The 25,882-nt window shown below is 41.8% G+C and overlaps 1 protein-coding gene across 5 annotated transcripts in view; it reads right to left on the reverse strand.

Moving 5' to 3' along the window:
- Window positions 1-2,381: 2,381 nt before the first annotated feature.
- RASGRP2 (RAS guanyl releasing protein 2) overlaps window positions 2,382-25,882 on the reverse strand; it is a 51,733-nt gene continuing 28,232 nt past the window's right edge. For all 5 annotated transcript variants that reach the window (XM_087913859.1, XM_087913857.1, XM_087913860.1 and 2 more), the window contains 10 exons: window positions 24,191-24,307; window positions 23,056-23,337; window positions 22,334-22,411; window positions 19,222-19,344; window positions 18,296-18,411; window positions 9,644-9,785; window positions 8,304-8,340; window positions 7,398-7,556; window positions 3,588-3,688; window positions 2,382-2,619 (listed from right to left, as the gene is read on the reverse strand). In XM_087913859.1, coding sequence (XP_087769985.1) covers window positions 3,630-3,688; window positions 7,398-7,556; window positions 8,304-8,340; window positions 9,644-9,785; window positions 18,296-18,411; window positions 19,222-19,344; window positions 22,334-22,411; window positions 23,056-23,337; window positions 24,191-24,307 — 1,113 coding nt within the window. In that variant the 3' untranslated portion in view covers window positions 2,382-2,619; window positions 3,588-3,629. The remainder of the gene's footprint in view (window positions 2,620-3,587; window positions 3,689-7,397; window positions 7,557-8,303; window positions 8,341-9,643; window positions 9,786-18,295; window positions 18,412-19,221; window positions 19,345-22,333; window positions 22,412-23,055; window positions 23,338-24,190; window positions 24,308-25,882) is intronic.

The raw sequence follows: 25,882 nt of genomic DNA on the forward strand, positions 1-25,882 counted from the left end.
CCATTTTATGACCTGTCTGGCCATGGTTCTTAAGTGAATCATTGCAGTTGTTAAGTTAGTAACATGGTTGTTAAGTGAATCTGGTTTCCTCCTTGACTTTGCTGGGCACAAAAGGACACACTGCCAACCATCATAAATATGAGCCAGTGGTCAAGCCTCTGGATTTTGATCATGTAACTGTAGGGAATGCTACAGTGGTTGTAAGTGTGAAAAATGGTCATAAGTCCCTTTTTTCAGTGCCATCGTAACTTTGAATGGTCACTAAATGAACTGTTGTAAGTTGAGGACTACCTGTAGTACAAATCCAGGTGTGACCTATGAACATTACTACCCCCCAACAGCTGCACATTCAGCAGAACTACATCTGGACTCAGAAGTCTCCATGATTCTTTACTCTGAGGTCCTCAGTTTTTGGTGGTAGACTGCTCTTCACTGTGGAAGTTCCATCATCTTCCATTGATTCTTATAGCCTTTCTTCTTCCCGCCCCCCCCGCCCAATTTTTCCTTTTTGAAAAAAGAGAGAGTCAAAAGGGCATCCTTCACTTTTCAAAGCAACAAAGGAACATTGAGGGAGCCTCTGTGTGTGTGTGTGTGTGTGTGTCTTCTGAGCATAAACAGAGAACTTTCTGCTTTCTCTTGGCTGTGGCAAGACTGAAGAAAGAGCAGAAGGGAGAAATTTGGTCTGAATAGTGTTGCCAGGAGCAGAGGACAATGTGACACCAGTATTGACATGAGGAATAGCGACCAGGGAGCATATCTGTCAATTTGCAGATGGAAAATCAATGCTGGCTTAATTTTCTATCCCAGCCTCCTGTTTCAGCCTCGGCTAAACCTGAGCGAAATTACAGGATGAGGAGAGAATCTACAGGAAGCTGTCAACTTAGAAACATTTGTTTAGTGATCATTCAAAGTTACGACGGCACTGAAAAAAGTGAAATGACCATTCTTCACACTTATGACCGTTGCAGCATTCTCATGATCACGTGATCAAAATCCAGACCCTTGGCAACTGATTCCTATTTATGACAGTTGCCCTGTCTGGGGTCACATGATCACTTTTTGTAAACTTCAGGCAAGCAAATTCAATGGGGAAGCCAAATTCACTTACTGTGTTACTAACTTAACATCTGCGGTGATTCACTTAACGATGGCAAGAAAGGTTGTAAACACAGGCAAAACTCAGTTAACACTGCCTTGCTTAGCAACATAAATTTCGGGTTCAATTGTGGTCATAAGTCGAGAACTACCTGTATTGCTTTCTTTGTACCTTCTGCAACTTGGCTGAGGGACAATGGGCCCAATGAGGATAAGACCCTTATGATTACATTAACAACTTAAACTTGGTTGGAGTTAACCTGGGTTATTTTTTCCCCCCAGGCACAGCATGAACATGTAAAAAACAGCTTTGTGGCAGTTGCTCTATGGGCAGGAACAGGTTTGAAGGTCTTACATGAAGGTGACTTTGGGATTTGAGTGACGTACTAGAGCAGTGTTTCTCAAACGTACCAACTTTAAAAGGGGTGAGCTTCAAGTCCCAGAATTCCCCAGCCAGCCAGCAATCCTGGGAGTTGAAGTCCACCCTCTTAAAGTTGCCAGGGTTGAGAAATATTGTTCTAAATCAAGGAGGGTGTTTTGAGTGAGGCAATTCCAGACGTGCGGACTTCAACTCCCAGAAAGGCAATTCCCCTGGCAATGCTGGCTGCGGAATTCTAGGAGTTGGTCCATCGATCTTAAAAATAGCTAAGGTTGAGAAATGCTAGTGTTAACCTGTGTCATCTTGCTCCAAGAACTAACTAACTAATGTAGGGAGCCTGTGATTCCCAAATTCCTTGACCCAGTTACAGAGTTCGTGTGCTCTGGAGACTGAACTCAGCTAGTGACTGGCTGAGTTTATAGCAGGAGTCAGGTAATTCCTAAATTAATTTTTCATATTCATTACAGGATGGGGAATGGGAGGTTAAATTCTGACACTGTGTTGGAAAGATCACTGGTAAAGATTTGTCTGGGTTAGCATAATGCAATTATCTGACCTCGAGAACAAAAACAGATATTTTTTAAACAGTGTGGAACAAAAATAGAGTTATCAGACTTATTTTTCAGCAATCAAGGGCCGGAGACCTCCAGCCTCATGACTAGATGGGGGCAATATCTTCCCTAACTCAACCCTTCTTTTGCAAAATACAGTATGTTACTTGTAGTGGTTTCTGCACTGAGAGGGAGCTGGAATAGGTTATCTTTGCTGTCCTTTCCTACTGCACGAAGCTATGACGCCTAACACATTTTTATTTTATTTTCAGGAGTGAAAACTTCCTTCTGTCAAAAACCTACTAAAATGAGGGAACATAAAACAGGAAAAACCCCAGTTTAAGAAGGAACGGAGGTATGGAGCAGGTGTCAAATTTATTCTAATTATTATTACATCTTTGAATCCAGTTCTTGGTACAAATATACACACATTTCTAAAAGGCCTTGGGGTGGGGCAGAAGCTTCTCCTATTTCCCTTGCCAAAGTGCTTTCAAAATGGAGAGGCCCCATCCTCCAAAGGACACGCCCCACTGAATTTGGGGAGGGGAGAGCACTGGCAGACCGGCTGTGGTCCCCGAGAAGGACGAGGTGTTTCTGTGAAGACAAACCACAAGAAGTTAGGTTGAAAGTATGAGATACAGGATCTCCAATTACAGGCAGTCTTCGATTTACGACCACAATTGGGACCGCAATGTCTGTTGCTAAGCGATGCAGTCTTTAAAGTAAGTCGCGCCAAATTTTACGACCTTTTTGCCACCGTTGTGAAATGAATCTGGCTTCCCCATTGACTTGCTTTGGAACCTGCCTGGGAATTTTGCAAATGGCGATCACAGGACCCTACAAGACATTGCGAATACATGCCCATTGCCAATCACCCAAAATTTGATCCTGTGACCATGAGGGTTGCTTAGCGACCACTTACTTCACTTAACAACCTGGCGATACGCTGGACAATTGCAGCAAATGGCCGTAAAGTCACCACATTGCTTATTGACAAACATTCCAGGCTCAGTCATGGTCGTAAGTTGAGGATCACCTGTAGTAGCAGTAATAATTATAACAGGACGTAGCGGGTATGGGGAGTGGCCTTGAAGGACAGGAAGAAAAGCTGCGAGGGTCAGAGAAGGGCCTTGAGCCAGGCCAACAAAATACAGATAGTCCTCAATTTATAGCCATTCATTTAATGACCATTCAAAGTTACAAGGGGGACTGAAAAAAGCGACTGATGAGCATCCCCACGTGATCAAAACTCAGGCGCTTGGCAACGGACTCATATTTATGACGGCCGCAGTGTCCGAGGGTCATACGTGATCCCCGTTTGCAACCTTCTGAAAAGCAAAGTCCATGGGGAAGCTGGATTCACCAAACAACCACATTGCTAACTTAACAACTGTAGTGATTCACTTAGCAACTGTGGCAAGGAAGTTAGTGAAACGGAACAAAGCTCGTTTAACAACTGTCTCGCTTAGCAACGGAAATGTTGGGCCCAATTGTGACCTGTAACTTGAGAAAATATCTCAGGCAGGAGAGGGGAGAACCCAGGAACTGTTTGCAACCCTAACCTCATGCTTGGATTCCAGGCCGTCTGCTGAGCTGAGCTGGTCTCATAGCTTCTCATCAAAAACCCCGTCTTCCCCAGCCTGTACGTCTTCCTCCTGGATTTCTGAAATAAAATCAGAACTGGGGTAAGTAAGTCAAATGCAAACAGAAAGAGACTTTTCTTCCCTTCCCTCTCCCCCCTCCAACCCAGCATTCACATGGCACATTTAACTTGAATTCTAGTTGGTCTCAAATGAAGCCAGACACTGTCCAAGCTGTAGAACAAGAGTCTTCCAACTTGGCAAGTTTTAAGACTTGTGGACTCCAACTCCCAGAATTCCTGAGGTGACATGACTGGAGGAGGAGGAATTCTGGGAGTTGAAGTCCACAAGTCTTAAAGCTGTCAAGTTTGAAGACCCCTGCTGTAGAACAATAAACCAAGGTAACTCTAACCAGGTTGCCCTACCATACCAGCTAACTTTTAGTTGCTTGGCTGTATTGAGAGAACATTCTGGCTTGATCTGTAAATGAGGTGAGCATAGCCTGGGATGGTGATTGGCACCACAAGCCACCTATGAGAATTTCCCCCAATTGTCTTCTCTTATATGCAAAGAGAAGTAACTTCACTGGACCGAATGAGAAGATGGAAGGCAGGGTTTTTCAACCTTGGTAAGAGGGGGTGGACTACAACTCCCAGAATTCTCCAGAAGGCATGAGATGTAAAGTCCATGCAACTTAAAGCATGCCGGCTGGGAAATTCTATGACTTGAAGCCCAAGTAGTCCTCAACTTCTGACCACAACTGCACTCAACTGTGTTACTAAGTGAGACAGTTGTTAAGTGAGTTTTGCTTCATTTTACAACCTTTCTTGCCACAGTTAAGTGAATCACTGCAGCTGATAAGTTAGTAGCCTGGTTGTTAAGTGAATCTGGCTTCCCCATCGACTTTGTTCGTCAGAAGGTCGCAAAAGGGGATCATGTGACCCCGGGACACTGCAAGTGTCATAAATATGAGTCAGTTGCTGAGTGTCTGAATTTTGATCTTGTGTCCATGGAGATGCTGCAACAGTCATAAGTGTGAAAAATGATGATGTCACTTTTCCCAGCGCTGTTGTAATTTTGAATGGTCACTAAAGGAACTGTTGTAAGTCAAGGACTATGTGTATGCTTGCTGGGAATTCTGGGAGTTGAAGTCCACACAGCTGAAAGCTCCAAGGTTGAGAAACACTTGTGTAGAGAAATACAGTACGAAGGAGAGTGGGGGACTTCCTCTGCCCCACCTTTCTTTGAACAGCAGAGGGCGGTGTTCTACTACAATTCAAGCATCAAACACTATTGCTAGTCACCTGGAAGTCCTGTTTCCTTTACCTGGCACAACTAATCATGGTTAGTTTTATCTAGGTTAGTGACACAATGGCTTGGTGCCTTGTGGGAGCCCGCCCTGTTTGGTTATGTATTGATTTGATTTTTACGGTTGCCCATTTGTCAAGCAATAACAATCACAATGGACATAAGCAACTTTAGTTTCACAGAGACATTTTAGATTAAAGTCTTTTTTCTGGGTTTGTGGCTTTTATCCAACCACCAATTTGCAGCCAGAAAAATGGAAATGGAAATTACAGGGTGATCACAATGGTACTAAAAAAATGTTCTTTTATTCTTTAAGAGTTATAGTTATTTGTGTAAATGAATATGTTCTTTTATTCTGCTCTCTGACTCTTGTTCTAATCAAATTGTTAAGCTGTTTGTAATGTTGTATTGCTCAGCAGCCAAAATAAATAGTTTGATTTGACTTGATGCAATTACCATTATCTGGATCCTGAAACTAACCAATTTGTCTATGTTTGCTCAATACAAAGAAACACACATTAACCAGGCTTAGATGAGTTTGCACAACTTTCTAAAATTCATACACACAATGGGTGGGCATACAAGCATCACTGGGTTCAAATTAGCCAAGCTTGAATGCAGACTTCTAAATCCTCAGCTGACCTGGTTGTGTGAACTCCAAAAATGAGCAAATAGTTTAATTCACTATCGCATTAACTACTTGTTGCATGAAACTGCAATACAGGTAATCTTCAACTTACGACCACAATGGAGCCCAAAATTTCTGTTGCTAAGCAAGACATTTGTTAAGTGCCCCATTTTACTACCTTTCTTACCACCATTGTTAAATGAATCACTGCAGTTGTTAGCTTAGGAACATGGTTGTTAAGTGAATCTGGCTTCCCCATTGAATTTGCTTATCAGAAGGTCACAAAAGGGGATCACATGACCTGGGGACACTGTCATAAATGTGAGTCTGTAGCCAGGTGTCCGAGTTTGATCACATGACCATTGGGATATTGTAACAGCCATGTGAAAAATGGTCATAAGTCACTGTTTTCAGTGCACTTGTAATGAACGGTCACTAAATTAACTGTTGTAAGTTGAGGACTACCTGTATTTTGTGGCCACAGCAAGAAATGCAAGGTCTCGTTACAAATTGAAGGATCATTTTTTTTCCAGCGGCAATTTCTACACAGTGAACACATCACTCTGTCTACAGCAGTGTTAATCAATCTCAGGAACTTTAAGAGGTATGGACTTCAACTCCCAGAATTCCTCAGCTGGCTGGGGAATTCTGGGAGTCGACATCCATACATACCTCTTAAAGTTCCTGAGGTTGAGAAACTGGTCTGAAGGAAACAGCTGTCAGGAAACGTGGTGGTATTTTATCATGGAAGGAAGTCAGTTTGACTCACAGGGTGAGGCCACGACTACGCAGCGATGTTGAAAACCGCTTGTGGTCTCCCTTTATTCAAAGGACAAGTGTTGAAAAATAAAAAGGGGTCTGCCGCAGGATAGAAACAGGAAAAGGCAGCGCTGCGTGCCAAAAGCAAGCAGGCAAGTCCAAAATTGCAAAGGAGATGGTCATCAGTGGCAGAAAATATAAAATAATCCAGAGAGGCCGTAAATTAGAGGCGGGCAGCAATTTTATTCAGCCTGGGAAGAGAGCGCGATTTTGCAAGGAGGAAAGAGCGATTTTCTCTCTAACGGACCAATTCAATTTGTTCGTTCCTTATTAAGGTCACCGGCCTCTTCGCTCTGGGTGGAATTTTATCTGCTCGGCTCAAGTATGACAAACAATACATGCCATGCGTGGAAAACTCCCAATTTTTGCTTCTGATGCTTTCTCTCCCTCCTGGCTGCTGGGTCATACAACTCTCGGTCTCAGACAAAGATTGAGAATCCTGCATAAGTTGCAGAACTGGGTGAAAAGGAAGATGGAGGGGTGTTATTTTCACTCTGAGCAAAGCTTGGTGCCTAACCGATGGTTTTATTTTTTTGCAGGCTGGTTTGTTTTGTTTTGATGTTAAACATGTTGTGTGAATCCAGAACACGGGCTTAAACAACAGACTAACTCTCAGGAAGGAAGGATGATTAAGCTTAGGACATTGTGCAAATAGAGTGGGAACTTATCAAAGAGAGCTAATTTGCCTTTAATTTGGCATGGAATCTTGTTGCTTTAAAATAGGGCTGGGTGTAGCTGCTGTCAGGATTCAAAGGGTGACCTTGAGGGATCTGCATCCATTTGAATTTCTTTAAGTCAACCTAATCATACCTGTAGGGTCCTTGATGCTCTCTGAGTTTGGTTGTTTTCTTATGGACATTTCATTATCCAACTAGGCAACACCAGCAGTGCTACAAGGAAGAGTTCTTTTGCTCATTCTAGCACTGATGATGTTGGGTAATGAAACACCTGCAAGAAAACCACCGGCTCAAGGAGCACCAAGGACCCCACATTTCAACCCTGAGCTACAAATATTCTCATCTATTGACGAATCATACCTGTATGTCGCAGGGAAGTCCGGCCAGGACGGGGCAGCGAGAAACTAAAGGACCGGGCTGGTAGGGATACTGATCCATCGAGGCTGACACTCTTGGTGCGTTTGCGGCACTCAACCGAAAGCAGATCCCGGCACTGTTTGTGGCAATTCACCCCACAGGCTGGGAGGAAGGAGAGAAAAGAGTTGAAGAGAACCAACCATCAAACCTACAGCCCAGCAGTTTCAACCCTGGAGAACTTCAGATAGATAGACCTCAACTCCCAGAATTCTTGGCAATGGGCCTGGTGCCTGGGGAATGCTGGGAACTGAGACCCATGCATATACAAGTAGTCCTCAACTTACAACCACAACTGAGTCTGAAATTTCTGCTTTTAAATGAGATAGTTGTTACTTGTTAACTTTGGGCCCCATTTTATGACCTTTCTTGCCACAGTTGTTAAGTGAATCACTGCAGTTAAGTTAGTGACACGGTTGTTAAATGAATCTGGTTTCTCCATTGATTTTACTTGTCAGAAAGTCACAAAAAGGTAATCACATGATTCCAGGACACTGCGTTTTAATTTTGATCACGTGATCATGGGGATGTTGCGACAGTCTTAGGTGTGAAAAGCAGCCATAAGTCACTTTTTCCCATGCTGTTGTAGCTTTGAACCGTCACTAAACAAACCGCTATAAGTCTAGGACTACCTGTATAGTGCAAAATTGCAGAGTCGCTTCAACAGCAAGACACTCGGCGTATAAATTTAATACATAAAAATGAACGCATTTCAAACTCCCACAATTCTTAGCAAAGGCCCTGTTAGCTAGCCGGGAATCCTGAAACTTGAAATTCGCACAGTTGAAAGACATCATCCAGAGAGTTGCTACTAAAATGATAGGGAGACTAGTGAAAATGTCTTCAAATTACCTCGACATTTTAGTCCTTGCTTGTAGAGGCCAATGATCTAGAAAGAGAAAGAGAGAGATAAATTGTGGATGCAATAAATTGCGGACTTTTGATTTTAATTTTTTATGGTGCAAGAGCTTGGTTTCAAATGCAGAAAAATCCGTCTTCCTAAATATTGGCATACTGTGTCAAAGTCCCTTATTCATTCTCTTAATGGAGAGTTTCTCAGCTGTGGCAACTTTAAGGTGTGTGCACTTCAACTCCCAGAAGTCCCCAGAGTTGAAGTCCAAATATCTTAAAGTTGCCAAGGTGGAGAACACCGTTTTTATGCCTTAATACTACTGAAGTTAAACTGATTAAAACTCTGCCATCCGTAATTTTGAGTGAAGCAAATCTATTGGGGAAGATCCTTGGTCCACTTCACTTTGCTAGGTAAGTTCTCCGTCCTAAAAAACTTTTTGAATGAATGAGGATTTTGGTCTTTCTTTGCCAAGTTTCCCTGCATTGGGCCTTGATAAAAATTTTATTTGAAATCCCAGAGAATTTGGGATTTAGTGAGCTAAATAATTGCTTCAGGATTTTCTTGCAAGTTAAAAAAATATTTTATTATATTTATGATATTGTTGGTCTTTTTCTTGTTATTGATTTAAACCAGGGGTGTCCAACCTTGGCAACTTTAAGACTTGTGGACTTCAACTCCCAGAATTCCTCAGCTAGCAAAGCTGGCTGAGGAATTTTGGGAGTTGAAGTCCACAAGTCTTAAAGTTGCCAAGGTTGGACACCCCTGATTTAAACTGTAAATAAGCTTGGATTCATTGGTTGGTTGTAAACAGAGTCCCCTGTCCTGGGAAGAGGCAGCTGAACAATTTTATACATAATTCTTAATCTTATAGGTTGAAGAATTAAATCAAGGAGGTTAACGATAAAGGTAAAAAACTATCATGAGATGAGCTAACTCACAGTAGCTAATGGACATGTCTATATAATTTTCTTGGTGGCCATCACAGAATCATGGAGTTGAAAGGAACCCCAAAGACCAGCTAGTTAGTGTTTTTCAGACTTGGCCACTTTAACAAGGATGGACTTCAACTCCCAGAATTCCCCAGCGAGCTTGCTTGAATCTGTGTGAACTTTAATTCCCAGAATTCCCCAGCCAGCATGCTTCAAGATGTATAGAGTTTATCAGCCAGCATGCTTGAACATGCGTGGTTTACAGCTCCCAAAAAGCAGGCTGGCTGAATTCTGGGAGTGGAAGTCCACATATTTTAACAGTAGCCAGAGAAAGCCTGATGGGCTTCCTTGCTCCAATCTAGCTGGTTCCCAGTCACTGTTGCGATCACAAGTGTAGGAAATCAGCTCACCAGGCCCTTGCAGTGACGGCAAGCAACTGGGCGCAGAAAGGTGGTTTCATTGAAGTTGTGGATGAAACCCATCTTCCCATTCAGCTCCAAGCTGGACTTCATGAAGTAGGACACCATCTCTTCTCGACTGATGCAACCGTCTCTGTTGGGCAGGGAAGACCATTAACAGGCGGGGAGGTCATTTGGAAAAACCACGCCTCCCAAAGAGTCCCAAACAGGAGCCTTTAGCTGTGTTGGACTACAACTCCCAATGTTCCCAGACATGGGTGCTGCAGGCCAAGATCTCTGGAGGAAACCCTGTTAGCAAAGGGTGTCCCAGGATATGATCACCTTTGAAGGACAGCTATTCAACACCCAAGACTCCATTTAGTCGTTACTCATTAAAAGAATTCATTTTTAAAACTAATTTTTAAGCCAAAAGACCCCCAGATCTGAGCAGTGTAAGAACTCCTGCCTCCAGATGTGCCATCAAAAAGACACAACATGCAAGGAAAGATAGAGGAGGAGGGAAGGGGAAAACAGAAAACTGTCGTCATGTTCCTTTGGACAACAGAAACGCCATATTCAGCAGCTGCGTATCTATATTATATTCTATAATAAATGTCCAAATATCTTAGAATATCCTATAATAAATATCATGCTGGTATTACAAGGCTGTTTTAATTTACAACCATAAATGAGTCCAAAACGTCTGTGGTTAAGCATGCCATTTTACGATATTTCTTGCCACAGTTGTTAAGAGTTGTTAAGCTTGCAACGCGGTTGTTAAGTGAATCTGGCTTCCTTGTTGACTTTGCTTGTCAGAAGGTCACAAAAGGGGACCTTCTGGGACACTGCGACCATCACAAATAAGAACCAGATGTCAAGTGTCCGAACTTTGACCACATGACCACGGAGATGCTGCAAGGGTCATAAGCATGAAAAACAGTCACAAGTCACTTTTTTCAGGGCCATTGTAACTTTGAACAGTCACTAAACAGGGACTACCTGTAATTACAATGGTTAGGAGAAGAGAAAGCAAACCAACAGATTTCACATGTAAGCTATCTGGGCTGTAAACCTACAACTGTTTACTCATCGCAGAGGACCCACTGCCCCAAACTCTGCCCAGGGCATTAAACCTTGCCACTCCCTTTCCAAATGTTTCACCTTTCGCCCCGCCAAAGTTTGAATCCAAATAAGAACCATTTTCTGCCCTGTTCTGATTCCGTTATCGTATTGTCAGTTCAGTTCCAGACCTCCGATATCCATACCTTCCAATCTCCCCTAAAAATTCTGCCTACAGAGGGATTAGATAACTCCCACCATTCCCAGCCAGAATGAGAGCTGAATTCCAGCAATCCCAAGGATATGTATCTGGCTGAAGTCAGGCAAACACAACTAAGGAGCTTTCTTGGGGCCCTTTTGTTCTGAATTTGTTCTGATGAACGGTTGCAGGAACTGGGAATGTATGGTCTCTCGAAGATGAGCACTAGGGGTGACATGATAGCAGTGTTCCAGTATTTGAGGGGCCACCACAAAGAAGAGGGGGTCGACCTATTGTCCAGAGTACCTGAAGGCAGGACAAGAAGCAACGAATGGAAACTGATCAAAAAGAGAACGAGCCCATCAATAAGAACTATGGAGAAATGTCTTGACAATGAGAACACGGGAGGGGAGGGGGTGATTTTACTATATTTATTTGATTTTATGAGTTTTTATGGGATTTTATTCTGTGTTTTATGCTAGCTACAATGCAGACGCCCAACCTCTGGATCCTTTTATCTCCGGCCAGGCATGCCTCTTTCCTGCCACCGATCACTTTATCCCATCACTGCAACATCCTGTTCACGTACGGCAGGCATGACAATCCGGTGTGAGGTTTTGTTTTGGCTCTTTTCCTGTTTTTATCTTTTTGGGTAGCTTTGCAGGCAGTCCCTTTTTTTTTAAGCATTTTTTCTTGCAGAAACTGCAGGGCAAACAAAGGTGTGGCCTTCCGACCAATATTTTTAGTAGATGAAAGGAAGGTCAGGCAGAGGAACTAAAAGAAGAAGAAAAATACCCTCGGTGCCCTTCCCTTTTTGACTGTTGAAGAATCCTATAGAGCTCTAAAGTCTGCACAACTTTTGGAAAGCCTGAGAAGAAGTCCTGGGATGGAGGCTTTTCTGAAAGAGGCCTGAAGCCCACTGGATTTTGCATTAAAAAAAAAAAAAATTCCCCCCACATACATTTGGTTTAAGCTAATGTTAAGCTTGGAAGAAATGATGATGCAGTAAGAGCCGGCATTATTAAAAGCAAATGTATGGGAAATAAATTATTATTATTATTATTATTATTATTATTATTATTATTATTATTATTATTATTATTATTATTATTATTTCATGCAAAATCCAGTGGGCTGCAGAGCCCTTTTAGAAACGTCTTCATTTCAGGGTTAAAATCTATGCTGGAGAACAGAAAACTGTCGTCATATTCCTTTGGATAACAGAGTCCATGTCCAGCAGCAGTATATCTTAGGAAAATCCTATAATAAATATCAGGGCATCCTGATATTTTCTCTTTTTACAAGGTACCAGTTGAGAAAAAGGAGGGCCCGAACCCCAGTAACCATACGGGCAGTGAACAGACGTTGTCAAAAGCCCCACCTATTTCCCCCACCACCACCCTTTTCCCACACCCTTCTGAGATGAGGTCGGGGGGGGTGGGGTGGGGGGTGAAACGATCCTCCCGGAAACCGCAAAGACCAACTGAGAGAATGACAGGGTGCGGCAGCCCAGTCAGAGCCGAAGAGCACCAAATAAGGAACGGTGCGGCTGTTTGAGAAGCAAAACTCGCCTCGCAGAAGTTTCCCTCTCCCAGTTGAGATCCGAATTCAAAGGCAGAGACGGCTCAGCGCAGGGGTCTGCTCCCAAGAGATGGAGGACATTGCCAGGACATATTTTGGCTCCGGCATCCAGGCCTTTAAATGGGACACAACCTTCATCCCTGCCCTTTTTCTCCCTCTCTCCCTCCCTCCCTCAGACACGCAGCAAATCTCTGGGACATGTCGTTTGCAGGCGCAGAAGAAGAAACCGTTGCGGCTAAAAGAACTTTAAAGTGCTCCTAGTTTGAAGCCAAAGGTGCTAATGCAATAAATCAAATTAGAAGCATTAAAAAAACTTCTGAAATTCACCTTTTTTGGAATTAAACTAGGAGCATCTTAAAATGTCTTAAATGCACCCTTTTTTGGAATCAAACTTGGAGCATTTTAAAACTCTTAAATTGACTTTTTTTTTGAGTCAAACTAGGAACATTTTAAAATACAAGTAATCCTTGACTTACAATAGTTCATTTAGTGACCATTCAAAGTTAAAATGGCACTGAAAAAAGTGAGTTGTTTTTCACAGGCACAAACCTTTTGCAGCAGCCCTATGGTCATGTGATCAAAGTTCATATGCTTGGCAAATGGTTCATATTTATTTATCTATTTATTTATTTATTTATTTTTGTCAATTGCTTATAAGATAATAGGTATAAGTAAAAACAGTTATGAATACATGGATACATATAAGAAAAATAAAAAATAAAAGAAACAATAGGACAGGGAGGGTAGGCACGTTGGTGCGCTTATGCACACTCCCTACAGACCTCTTAGGAAAGGGGTGAGGTCAATAGTAGACAGTCTAAAGTTAAAGTTTTTGGGGTTTGGGGAAGAAACCACAGAGTCGGGTAGAGTATTCCAGACATTGACCACTCTGTTGCTGAAGTCGTATTTCCTGCAATCAAGTTTGGTGCAATTAACCTTGAGTTTGTATCTATTGTTTGCTTTTATGTTGTTATGGTTGAAGCTGAAGTATTCATTGACAGGTAGGACATTGCAATGTATGAGTTTATATACTATACTTAGATCGGACCGAAGGTGGCATAGTTCTAGATTTTCTAGGTCTAGAATTTCGAGTCTGGTGGCATAAGGTATTCTGCAACGAGTAGAGGAGTGGAGAACTCTTCTTGTGAAATATTTCTGGACTTTCTCAACTGTGTTAATATCAGATACATAATGTGGGTTCCAGACTGATGAGCTGTATTCGAGTATTGGTCTAGCAAATGTTTTGTATGCTCTAGTTATTAATGTAATATTACCAGACAAAAAGCTACGTAAGATTAGGTTAACAACTCTTAACACTTTTTTGGCTATGTAGTTATAGTGGGCTCTAGCACTTAGGTCATTGGAGATGGGTACTCCAAGGTCCTTCACAGAGTTTGGAACAACAAGGTCTTGACTATTCAGCCTGTATTTTATTTTCTGATTTTTTTTTTTGCCAATACGTAAGACAGAGCATTTATTTGTTGAGATTTGAAGTTGCCATTTGTTTGACCATTCTGATACATAGTCGAGGTCTTTTTGAAGGGTAGCAGTATTGTCTGTGGTGTTGAACAGCTTTACATCATCAGCACAGAGAACGCAGTTGCTCTTGATATGATCACAGAGGTCGTTTATGTAGAGTATGAAGAGAGTTGGTCCTAGAACACTGCCTTGGGGGACACCACTATTGACAGGTACAGAATTTGATAGGACGCTCCCAATTTTGACCATTTGTTGTCTTTTTGACAGGAATGCTTCTATCCAGTTATGTAGGTGTCCAGAGATACCATAAGATTTTAGTTTTAGGAGTAGTTTGTCGTGTACCACTGAATCAGGCTTTACAGAAGTCTATGTAGATTGCGTCTATTGCTTTGCCCTGATCAAGTTGTGTAGTCCATATGTTTTTGCAGTGTAAGAGTTGCACATTGCAGGATAGTTTTTTTCTGAAACCAAATTGTTTATTGGAGAGTAGGTTGTTTGTCTATAAGTGGAGGATAATGGATTGGTTAATAATTGATTCCATGACTTTACAGGTGACGCAGAATAAAGAGATTGGTCTGTAGTTTTCAACTAGGCTGGGGTCTCCCATTTTGAAGATGGGGATGACTGTGGCTTGTGACCATAGTTTTGGCAAGGAGCTGGTCCTGAAAGATTTTTCAAAGATTATGCTTAGAGGTTCGGCTATGGCAGTGGGTAGCTTTTTTAAGAAGTAGGCACATATTCTGTCTGGTCCAATAGATAGAGATGGTTTTAGATTGCATAGTGCTTTTTCAACATTGTCTTCTGTAAAATCGATATGTATTAGATCATTGTAGTTGTCTGTGGTTCGACTAGGAAATACTGGGCATGATCCATTGCTGTTTACAAATACTGAGCCAAAGAATGTGTTAAAGATGTTGGCTTTAATGGTGTCGTTGTTGCAGTCTTTACCATTAGGTCCTTTCAGGGGTGGGATGGACCTTGAGTCTTTTAGTTTGTTGTTTACAAAATTGTACAAAGCGCGGGTGGAATTGGTGCGTAGAAGGTTTTCTTCTTGTTTAATGTGATAATTGGTGCATTCAGTTTTTATCTGGTGGCATAAATTTTTGTATCGGCTTCAAATTTTTGAAGTTGGCAACATGACCAGATTTGTTTTTCTGCCAAAATGATTTCGTTTTGGACTGAAGCTTCCTTATTGTTATGGGTAATTTGTTTTTCTGGTTTTTGGAGTTGTTAATGGTACATATAGTTTGATGACTCTTTTGACTTCAAGTAAAAATATGTTGTAATAGTCTTCTACAGTATTGCATCCAGTGAATAGAAATTGCCAATCAAGGGATGAGAAATCGTTGTTTATAAGATCATAGTTGCCTTTTTTGAAGTTATAATTGAGGATTCCATCATTGTGATGATTTTTGTGTGGACGTATGTTGAGACAAAAGTCTATCATGTTGTGGTCACTGTTGGAAAAGGGTTCTTTAATTTGTATTCCGTAAATTGAATTCAAACTATTGCAGAAGATGAGATTGAGGCAGTTGTTAAGACTAGTGTTGTTGGTTACTAGTTGTTCTAGTCCCAGATTTGTTACTGCATTGTAGATGGTTGTATGTGTGGGTTCAGTTGTATGTTAAGGGTCCAGTTAATATGAGGTAAATTGAAGTCACCAAGAAAGATAAAAGTGTGTGGGCATGATGCTGCCCATGTTAGTAGTGTATTTAGCTTGTTCGCATTTTTGATGTCATAATCAGGCTCTGTAACATAGTCAGAACTGAAATGTGATATTTAAGGACAGTTCACAGATGATGGTCTCAGGAAGAGCAGCTCTTGGGTAACTTGGATGTTTTTTAGATGTAGGGACTTTTTATAGAAGATAGCAACACCACCTCCTCTACGGATTTCACGATCTGATCGATAAACATGATAGTCTATTACTGTGGTAATGGAGTCAGGGAGAGATGTGTTGAGCCATGTTTCACAGACAAATATGTCAAATTTAGCTGTATTTAGTAAGAGGAGAAATTCAAGTATTTTATTTACAAGGCTTCTTGCATTGAGTACCTTGCATTTAAGGCCAGTTGTGGTTGGAACAGAGGTAGTTAGGGGCGTGCGTGCCTAGTTTTGAGTGATTGGATTGGATGGGGTGGGGTTGGATGTGGAGTTATGGGTTGTGTGACTTTCTTTTGATGCAATCAGCTCGGTAGTGAATGTATAGATCCTTTTCTCCATTGTCTAGATGGTTTTTGAGTTCTTCACGGAATTCACAGGAGCGGATTCTTTGCAGTATGGATAAGTCTGGTCTTGAGCAAAGTTTTTTGTGGTTGGGATTGGTTTTTGCCATGGTGTTTATTCTATGAATGAATATGCGTTTGCTGGCCTCATTTTTGCACACAATTCTACAAACTCTTGGGGCCATTTTGTACCCAGGGCCATCTCTGGTTATTTCAATGATATCTTCAGGAGAGATGTTTGTTGTATTTGAGTTGCTTATGATATTGCGAACTTTGGTGACGGTTGTACTGTCCAGGGGGTCATGTGATCCCCTTTTACAACCTTCTGACGATCAAAGTCAATGAGGAAGCCAGATTCACTTAACAACTGGGTTACTGACTTATCAACTGCAGTGATTCACTTAACGACTGTGGCAAGAAAGGTCGTGAAAAGGGGCAAAACTCACTTGATAACTTCTCACTTAACAACATACATTTTAGGTTTCCTAAATGCACCTTTCTTTGGAACCAAATTTGGAGCATTTTAAAACCTCTTAAGTTCATCTTTCTTTCGGGAAAAAACTTGGGACTACTTTAATCTCTTAAATTCACCTTTATTAGAATCAAACTTGGAACATTTTAAAACCTCTATTTCTGCCTCCCACCCCCTATCTAATCATTATCACAGCTAATATAATGGCAGAGTTTTGTGGACAAATGTGGCCTTTATCAATTGCAATCAGTGATAAATCTCAGTTGTCCACTTGGTGCATCTGATAAAATGAACATGGGCTGGTAGGGTTAGATATAGGTTAAATACTATAATTACTATTAAAAATTGTATTTTTATTCAAGCGAGAATGTTTCCCATATCTGCAACACATTATACAGCATGGCCAAAATAAATGCTTTTTGTTGTTTATTCTATTTTTGTTCTTTAACATGGAAAACAGTAATAGATAATACAGTGGAGATCTTGATATTAAGTATTAAGCTTAAGACAGAAACCTATACAGTATTGTACCATAAATAATATAATTTGCAGTTGTTTATTAATGCCAACTTTAGCTTTGGATGTAAAATTTAAATAACCTTATTCTTATCAACACAGACTCTTTAGAAAGCAGAGAATAGAATAGAATAGAATAGAATAGAATAGAATAGAATAGAATAGAATAGAATAGAATAGAACAGAACAGAACAGAATAGAATAGAATATAGAGTAAAATATTGAATAGAATAGAACAGAATAGAACAAAATTTTTGTTATGGCCACGGACCAATTACATTAATATTATCATAAGGGTTCTTCTTTATCTTTAAAGAAAGATTATGTTATCTAATCAATGTCTTAGTCATATCTAATGAACACTGTATAAATACCACTTCACTCAAATAATATAATGTACCACCTACAGATTCTCCTTGACTTACAACCAGAATTGGGACTAGAGTTTCCATTAAGTGAGTTGCACCCAATTTTGTCAATCTTTTTTGCCATAGTTGTTAAGTGAACCAATACAGTTGTAAATCAGGTGGTTGTTAAGTGAATCTGGCCTTCCCTATTGATTTTGCTTGTCGGAAGCTGGCTGGGAAGGATGCAAATGGTGGTCACATGACTCCAGGCTGCTATAACCATTGTAAAAGTAGGTAGTCCTTGACTTACAACTGTTTTGTGTTTAGTGACTGTTTGGAGTGACAATGGCGGTGAAAAAGGTGACTTATGGCCCTTTTTCACATTAATTATCATTGCAGCATTCCCATAATCACATGATTAAATTTCAGACTCTTGGCAACTGACTCATATTTATGACAGTTGCAATATCCCGGGGTCATGTGATCACTTTTTGCAATCTTCCAGCAAGTAAAGTCAATGGGGAAGCCAGCTTTATTTAATAACCATGTTATTAACTTAATAATTACAGTGATTCACGTAACAACTGTGGCTAGAAAGGGGGGAATGGGGCAAGACTCACTTAATGTTCTATGTTCTAGAACAGAGATCTCCAAATTGGGAGCTTTAAGACGTGTGCCTAAGTCACTAAAATCACTAGGAGTTTGCTGGAATTAAATCACACCGAAATAATATAATATACAAGGAAAGGGATTAAATGTGGAGACTGCGGGACTTTTAGCACTTACTGATTCTCATCCAGGTCTCCAAATTTGCAGAGATATGGAAAATTATTCCGGATGATTTGGAATTCTTCTTGGGAAATATTCCCATCTCCATCGACATCAAAGTTCCGGAAAACAGACTAAAAGAAAAGAATGTTTTGGGATGATGCCGGAAATCTATAACTCAGGGTCTCCAAACATGGCAATTTTAAGTCTAGAGAAAAGAAGGACTAGGAGTGAGATGGTAGCAGTATTCTATTATTTGAGGGGCTCCCACAAAGAAGAGGGGGTCAATTTATTTTCCAAAGCACCAGAAGGCAGGACAAGAAACAATGGATGGAAACTAATCAAGGAGAGAAGCAGCCTGGAATTAAGGAGAAACTTTCTAACAGTGCGGTTAATTAACCAGTGGAACTGCTTGCCTCCAGAAGTTATGTGTGCTCCATTACTGGAGGTTTTTAAGAAGAGACTGGGCATCCATTTGTCTGAAATGGTATAGGGTATCCTGCCTGAGCAGGGGGTTGGACTAGAAGACCTCCAAGGTCCCTTCCAACCCTGTTATTCTGTTATCTGTTAAGAAATGAACTATCATAGCACCCACTGTAGTGGTTTTCGAACAAAAACTTAAGGATCACAGCTTTTGTTTACTTTTCTCTGCTTCTCTATGGCTGAATATTCAAAATTGGAGTGGGCCTATCTCTGGAATTTTGGGACTCAGCATCTTCATATATGGAAGGTATCCTGCTGTGGAAGGCTGAGCTGTGCAGAACTCTTTAAAATAGAATTATCCAACAGACAATTATTCTGCAAAACTGACTCATATTTTCCAAGAATCTTACCGATGAGCTGATGGGCTGGGAAGATCTCAAATGAATTATGCATGAAATACATCTGCAAAATACCACCTCACACAACACCCACTCCGTATTCCAGGTACCCTGGTTTCCTACCTCCACCATCTTCTCGATGTGTTTGCGCACAACCGCTTGGTCTGGCTTCGGTTTTGGCACTGAGGCCCATTCCTCGATCATAACAGGCTGAGGGGGTGGGTTAGAGAATGTGGGGCTGGAAGGCTGGAAGAAGAAGAGGAGGAAGAAAATGGCCATCAAAATTAGAAAAGCACTGAAAACAAGTGACTGATGAGTTATGATCGTTTTTCATACGTTACTCTGACCCAAACCCTTTTCCAATAAAACAAACACGAACCAAAGAGGACTGAAATCTTTTAATGATTCTTACGAATCCCCGGTTAAAAGGCTGCTGCAAACTAATTAACTTTGATAAGTACAAGCCTCACCAAAACTGTGCAAGACTGCCAAGAGTAACCGATAAGGTTACCTAGAGATATTTTACAACACAAGAGTCTTCAAAAACCAACTTCAGATACCGCAATGAGGCTGAGTTTCAAAATGTCTTTGCTTCCTGCAAAGAACATCCGATTCACAGATGGCTTTTATCTTCTTGAAGGTTGGGCTATTACCTTGCATCCTTACTCCCGAGTCGCCCATGCTGCTGCAGCTGCTCTTTCCTGCAAGCAGCCCTGAGCTCATACGCACTGGACACAGGCTCCTCGGGAACCTCCTCATCGCTGCTGCCAGCCCCCACAATCTCTGAAAGCAGCAGTCCACTCCCTGAGGGTCCTGGCCTCTCATCTGAATCCTCGCTCTCCTCAGCCATCCGTACCTGCTGCCGGCTAACCACAACATACTTCTAACAGTTGCAGCATCCCCATGGTCATGTGGTCAAAGTTTGGATGCTTGGTAACTGGTTCATATCTATGACAGTCACAGTGTTCCAGGATCACGAGATCCCCTTTTGCGACCTTCTGACAAGCAAAGCCCATGGGGAATCCAACAACGCAAATTCATTTAACAACTGCAGTGATTCTCTTAACAACTGTGGCAAGAAAGGTTGTAAAATGGTTGAAAACTCACTTAACAACTGTCTCCCTTAGCACCCAAAATTTGGGGCTCAGTTATGATCATAAGTCAAGGACTATCTGTATCCACATTTGGGGATTTGAAATGCAGGTAATTCTTGACTTACAACAGTTTGTTTAGTGACGCTTCAAAGTTACAACCGCACTGAAAAAAGTGACTTGTGACTGTTTTTCACACTTATAACTGTTGCAGCATAAGCATCCCCAGGGTTACGTGATCAACTGAGACATTTGACAACTGAATAGAATAGAATAGAATAGAATAGAATAGAATAGAATAGAATAGAATAGAATAGAATAGAATAGAATAGTGTGAAGGCAGGACAAGAAGTAATGGGTGAAAACTAATCAAGGAGAGAAGCAACCTAGAATTAATGAGAAACTTCCTAATAGGACAATCAACCAGTGTAACTGCTTGCCACCAGAAGTTGTGGCTGCTCCATCACTGGAGGCTTTTAAGAAGAGACTGGACAGACACCTGTCTGAAATTATGTAGGGTCTCCTGCTTGAGCAGGGGGTTGGACTAGAAGATCTCCAGGCTCCCTTCCAACTCTATTCTGATTGAAATAGAACAGAACAGAATATAGAATATAGAATAAGGAATAGAATAGTATAGTATAGAGAATAGTGTAGAGTAGAGTAGAGTAGAGTAGAGTAGAGTAGAATAGAGTAGAGTAGAGGAGAAGAGAAGAGAAGAGAAGAGAAGAGAAGAGAAGAGAAGAGAAGAGAAGAGAAGAGAAGAGAAGAGAAGAGAAGAGAAGAGAATTCTTTATTGGCCAAGTGTGATTGGACACACCAGGAATTTGTCTTGGTGCATCTGCTCTCAGTGTACATAAAAGAAAAGAGACATTTGTCCAGAGTTAAGAATCATCAGGTACAACACTTAATAACAGTCATAGGGTACAATAAGCAATTGAATCATACTAGGAAACAGTACGATTTGATTGCTTATTGTACCCTATGAGTATTATTAAGTGTTGTACCTGATAGGAAACAGTCAATATCAATCGTAAGGATACAAGGGACAAAGTTACAGTCATGCAGTCACAAGTGGGAGGGTATGGGTGATAAGGAGTGATGAGATGATTAACAGTAATAGTAGTGCACACTTTGTAAATAGTTGGACAGGGTTGAGGGAATTATTGACTCATATTTATGACAGTTGGCGACCTTCCAACAAACAAAGTCAATGGGGTAGCCATTCATTTAACAACTGTGTTACTGACTTAACAACTGCAGTGACGCACTTCACAACTGTGACAAGAAATGTGGTAAAATGGGACAAAACCCCCTTAACCAATGTCTCGCTTAGCAAAGGAAATTTTGAGCTCAACTGTGGTCATAAGCCGAGGACTACCTGTATTTGATTATTTTATGGGATCAAAATGCAGGAAGTACACCACTGACTTTCTCCTCATATAGGGAGTCTTTGGCCTACGACCATTCATTTAGTGACTGTTTGGAGTTAAAACAGCACCAAAAAGTGACTTGACCAGTCCTTGCACTTACAACCATCGCATTGTGATCCAAATTTATGCCTCTGGCAAGCAGCATGCAATTTAGAAGGGGTGCAGCATCCAAAGGTCACTTGATTGTCTTTTGCAACCACCCCAGGGGGCTTCCAAAAAGCAAAATCAACGGGGGGAAGCTGGATTTGCTTAACAGCAACGTGGTCCTGATCCCCTTCATGGGCTGCAGCTGGGAGGACTGTTTAAAAGGAGTAACTGCGCATGGCAAAGTTGCTGGAAGCGAAGTGTGCATTCTTGTCGGAGCTTATCTGTGTTTTGGCTTCCTCCCAACTGTAGTTGCTGTGTTATCTGGTAGAAGTCTGCAATTAATCATCCTTGCTTGCGGTAGTGATTCCTTCAGTGTGGGTTGTGTTGTGTTTTTTATTTCAAATTAACTTTACTTTGGGCGCGGACTGCATTTACTCATTTACTGTTTTCTTTAAGAGTTTGATATCCAGCGGAGGATAATTGGACATTGGGGCCAAGTTGGGGGCATTAAAGGGACCTTCTTCTATTTTTGTGACTTGCTTATTTTTGTGTCCTGTCCCGGGTCATCACAACACCCAGGTGTGACCTGAAGGCCCTCATCCTGCTTTGCAAGACATCTGCACGTACCGTAGACTTGTTTCGGGGTTCACGTTGCAAAGAGAGTTGATAAATCTCCTCTTCTGTTTGGTATTGATCCAGGGAGACCTACAGGAAACATAAATCAATTGATCAATCAAATCCTCGTTATGGTCATAAACCAGCATTGAAACACACCGAAGTCAGAATAAGGAGCAATCAGTGGATCCTTTCCTACACCCTTCTTCTCTCCAAAAGTGAGTATTTTTCAATATATTTAAAAGTAGTCTTTGACTTACGACCACAACTGAGCCCATAATTTCCATGGCTAAATGAGTTTTGCCCCATTTTACAACCTGTCTTGACAAGTTGTTAAGTGAATCACTGCAGTTATTAAATTAATACAATGCAGCTGTATTTCTCTTGTCACAGGCGTTAAGTGAATCCCTGTCATTAGTAAGTTAGCAACACGGTCATTAAGTGAATCTGACTTCCCTGTTGACTTTGCTTGCCAGAAGGTCACAACCGCCGTAAATATGAGTCAGTTGCCAACCGCCATAAATATGAGTCAGTTGCCAAGCATCTGAATTTTGATTAGGTGACTACGGGGAGGCTGCAACAGTTATTAAGTGCGAGAAATGGTCATAAGTCACTCTTCATTACCGTTGTAGCTTTGAATGGTCACTAAATGAACCATTGTAAGTCGAGGACTACCTGTACGAAAAGAATATCTACCGCGGAGCTCCAGGGGGGTTCTGGCTGGAGGATCTTACCATGAGCAGGTTGAGAAGGTCGGGGTTCGCCTCGAAGGGCGGGCGGATGCTTTGAACCATGGCCAGGTCGCTGAGGATGCTAAACAGCTGCTGCATCTTATTGCCGTTCAGGCGGGAGTGCGTCCGGTCCAGCCAGTCGGGAAGGGCCACGTGGACAGCCACCAGGTCCTTGAGGTGGACACCCAAGATGGGGAACTTGAACCCCACGCACTCCGCAAAACACCGCCGGTAGCGGCTGTAATTCCCTGCCGAAGACAGCAACTCCAGCAGCGACTCCCAGACCTGCAACGGAGCAAGGGGGAAGTTGGTCTCTGCTAATGAAGCATTGAGGACTAGTCACTTAATTCTGTTGGTGGGAGAAAACTCAGAACGGCTGGGGAAAAACGTGGCCTTGGATTGGAAACCCTGGTGAAGGATCAAGGCATAAGACACCATAGCAGGTCCCTTTTATTTTTATTTATTAATTTTCATCCCACCCTTGTTATATTAATTATAATAACTAGAAATCCCACAAACAGAATCAAGTGACTAGTCCTCATGGGCAACGCCCTCCTTAAAGCTCATTAATGAATTATTCTCCCAACAGAGAGGATAAAACAAGTTGCCATCATCTTTACAAAACAGATGTTTCTTTTCTTCCTTGCTATTTCTTTCAAAGCAACGGCAGGTAGTTCTCTGTCTTTGTATATCGGTTTCTAAGTTGCTTTTTTAACTGGATTGCTGTTTAACAGCTGGGAGTTGCCCAGAGTCCCTGTTCTGTAAGGAGCTCCCCACCCAAATGATCCAATAATTCCTCTTGGCTGGCATTCATTGCTGTATCAGAGCCGAGTTGGAAGGGGCCCTTGAGGTCATTTAGTCCAACCCTCGGACACTCTGGCAAGTAGCCCGCGCACTTCCTCTGAAATGCCTCCAGGCCCTCCTTAAATCATAGGCTCCACTATTTTGGTTGTGAGGAATATTTTCCGAAAATATGGCCTCTGTGCGGTATGCAGAGCAAGGAAAGGTTCGCCGTGTCTCACCCTGCCACCCCTTCTGCCACCCCGAGACAACCCTTGGCCTTCCGGTCTAGGTCCTCCTTGTTGGTCTCAGCATCTGGTTCTCCCCCCTCCCCCTATACACACCTTTGTTCCTTTACCTTTGTCGTCTCTGGACTCACAAAGCTGTGTGTCTCCTTTAGGCGAGAGATGGAACTGTGGCCCAGTCCTCCGATCACGGCCATCAGAGTGTTGAAATTTTGCAGATGGAGAAGTCTCTGCAAAGGAGGGAAGAAGGGGGAAAGAGGTTTTAGGGGGTGGGGGGGAGACAGACACGGGGAAAAGATGCAATCAGTGGCACCCCATCACACCCCACACCTTCCTTCGGCCTTCACTGTGGTGTCCTTTCCACTTGGCTCCTCCTCTGGGCTTGATCAGTCAGCCGTGGCCACCTAACAGCTGTCCCTGAACTGAGCTCTCAGAGGAAATACAGGTGATCCTTGACTTACAAACACAATTGAGCCCAAAATTTATGTTGCTGAGTGAGACTGTTGTTAAGTAAGTTCTGACCCATTTCACGAACTTTCTTGCCACTGTTGTTAGGTGAATCACTGTAGTTGTTAAGTTACCAACACGTTTTTTAGGTGAATCTGACCTCTCCATGGACCTTGCATGTCAGAAAGTCGCAAAAGTGGATCCCATAACCCAGGGACATTGCAACCAACATAAATACTTGCCGGTTTCCATGAATATGAATTTTGCTCAGGTGACCACAGAGATGTTGCAAGAGTCATAAGTGTGAAATATGATCATAAATAATTTTTTTCAAACCTGTGGTAACTTTGAATGGTCACTAAATGAATGGTTGTAAATCGAGAACAACCTGTATTGCGTTCTCTTTTTTAAAAAGTCTACAATCATAGATTCAATGAGCTTCCCTTCTCTCTGGCTGTTCAAAAAAAATAGTTTTGGCAAAAAAGGATGTTGCAAACGTTACACCATCCAGCACAGAGACAAACCAAACATGCTTTTTTTTAAGATACACCAGTGAATCTTACTGAGGGCCACACAGCCTTTTACAAAATAACACAACTTGCAGCCCTGATGAACTCAAGTTCTGAATTATTCTGGGCAATCGAAATACTTCTAAAGGACCAAATTTGCAATGTTTCTCAACCACATAGCTACTTTAAGCGCAGTGGACTTCCACTCCCAGGGGAGCTGATGTCGACCAGTCTTAACGGGGTTAAGATTGAGAAATTCTGGATCAGGAAGAGCTAGCTATCCATCCGTCCGTCCATCCATATCATCTATGTATCCATCATCTATCTACGTATCCTATTATATATCTATCATTTATCTATCATTATGTATCCTCTCTCTATATCTATCTATTTGCTGTCTATCTTTCCATCCGTCCGTCCGTCCATCTATCTATCCACCCACACACATCCACACAGCCACTTGTATGCCAGTCTTTTTCCTGATCTTAAAAGAATAGGCAACCTAGTGCAGTGTTTCTCAAGCTTAGCAACGCTAAAATATGTGGACTTTAATTCCCAGAATTCCCCAGCCAGCACACTGGTCTTAAAAGGGGTTACGATTGAAAAACACTTGGCCAGAAAGAGTGAGAGCCATTTGTGGATTAGGAAAGAGACAAGCAGAGAAGGTGACGTCACTGCTAAAATTATAACAAACTTGGAAAGCAAATACTTTAATTTATGTTTGCCAGGAAAAATGAAAGAAGGGCTTGCAAGCTTGCAACAACAGATCCTGCTGAGTTCAGAAGCAGGGTGAGCAACCCATAATCATCAACACACACATACACACACACACACACACACACCACAAAC

The sequence above is a fragment of the Pseudonaja textilis genome, chromosome 16 (genome assembly GCF_049901715.1).
Source record: "Pseudonaja textilis isolate UNSWEBS1 chromosome 16, rPseTex1.2, whole genome shotgun sequence".
NCBI lineage: Eukaryota > Metazoa > Chordata > Lepidosauria > Squamata > Elapidae > Pseudonaja > Pseudonaja textilis.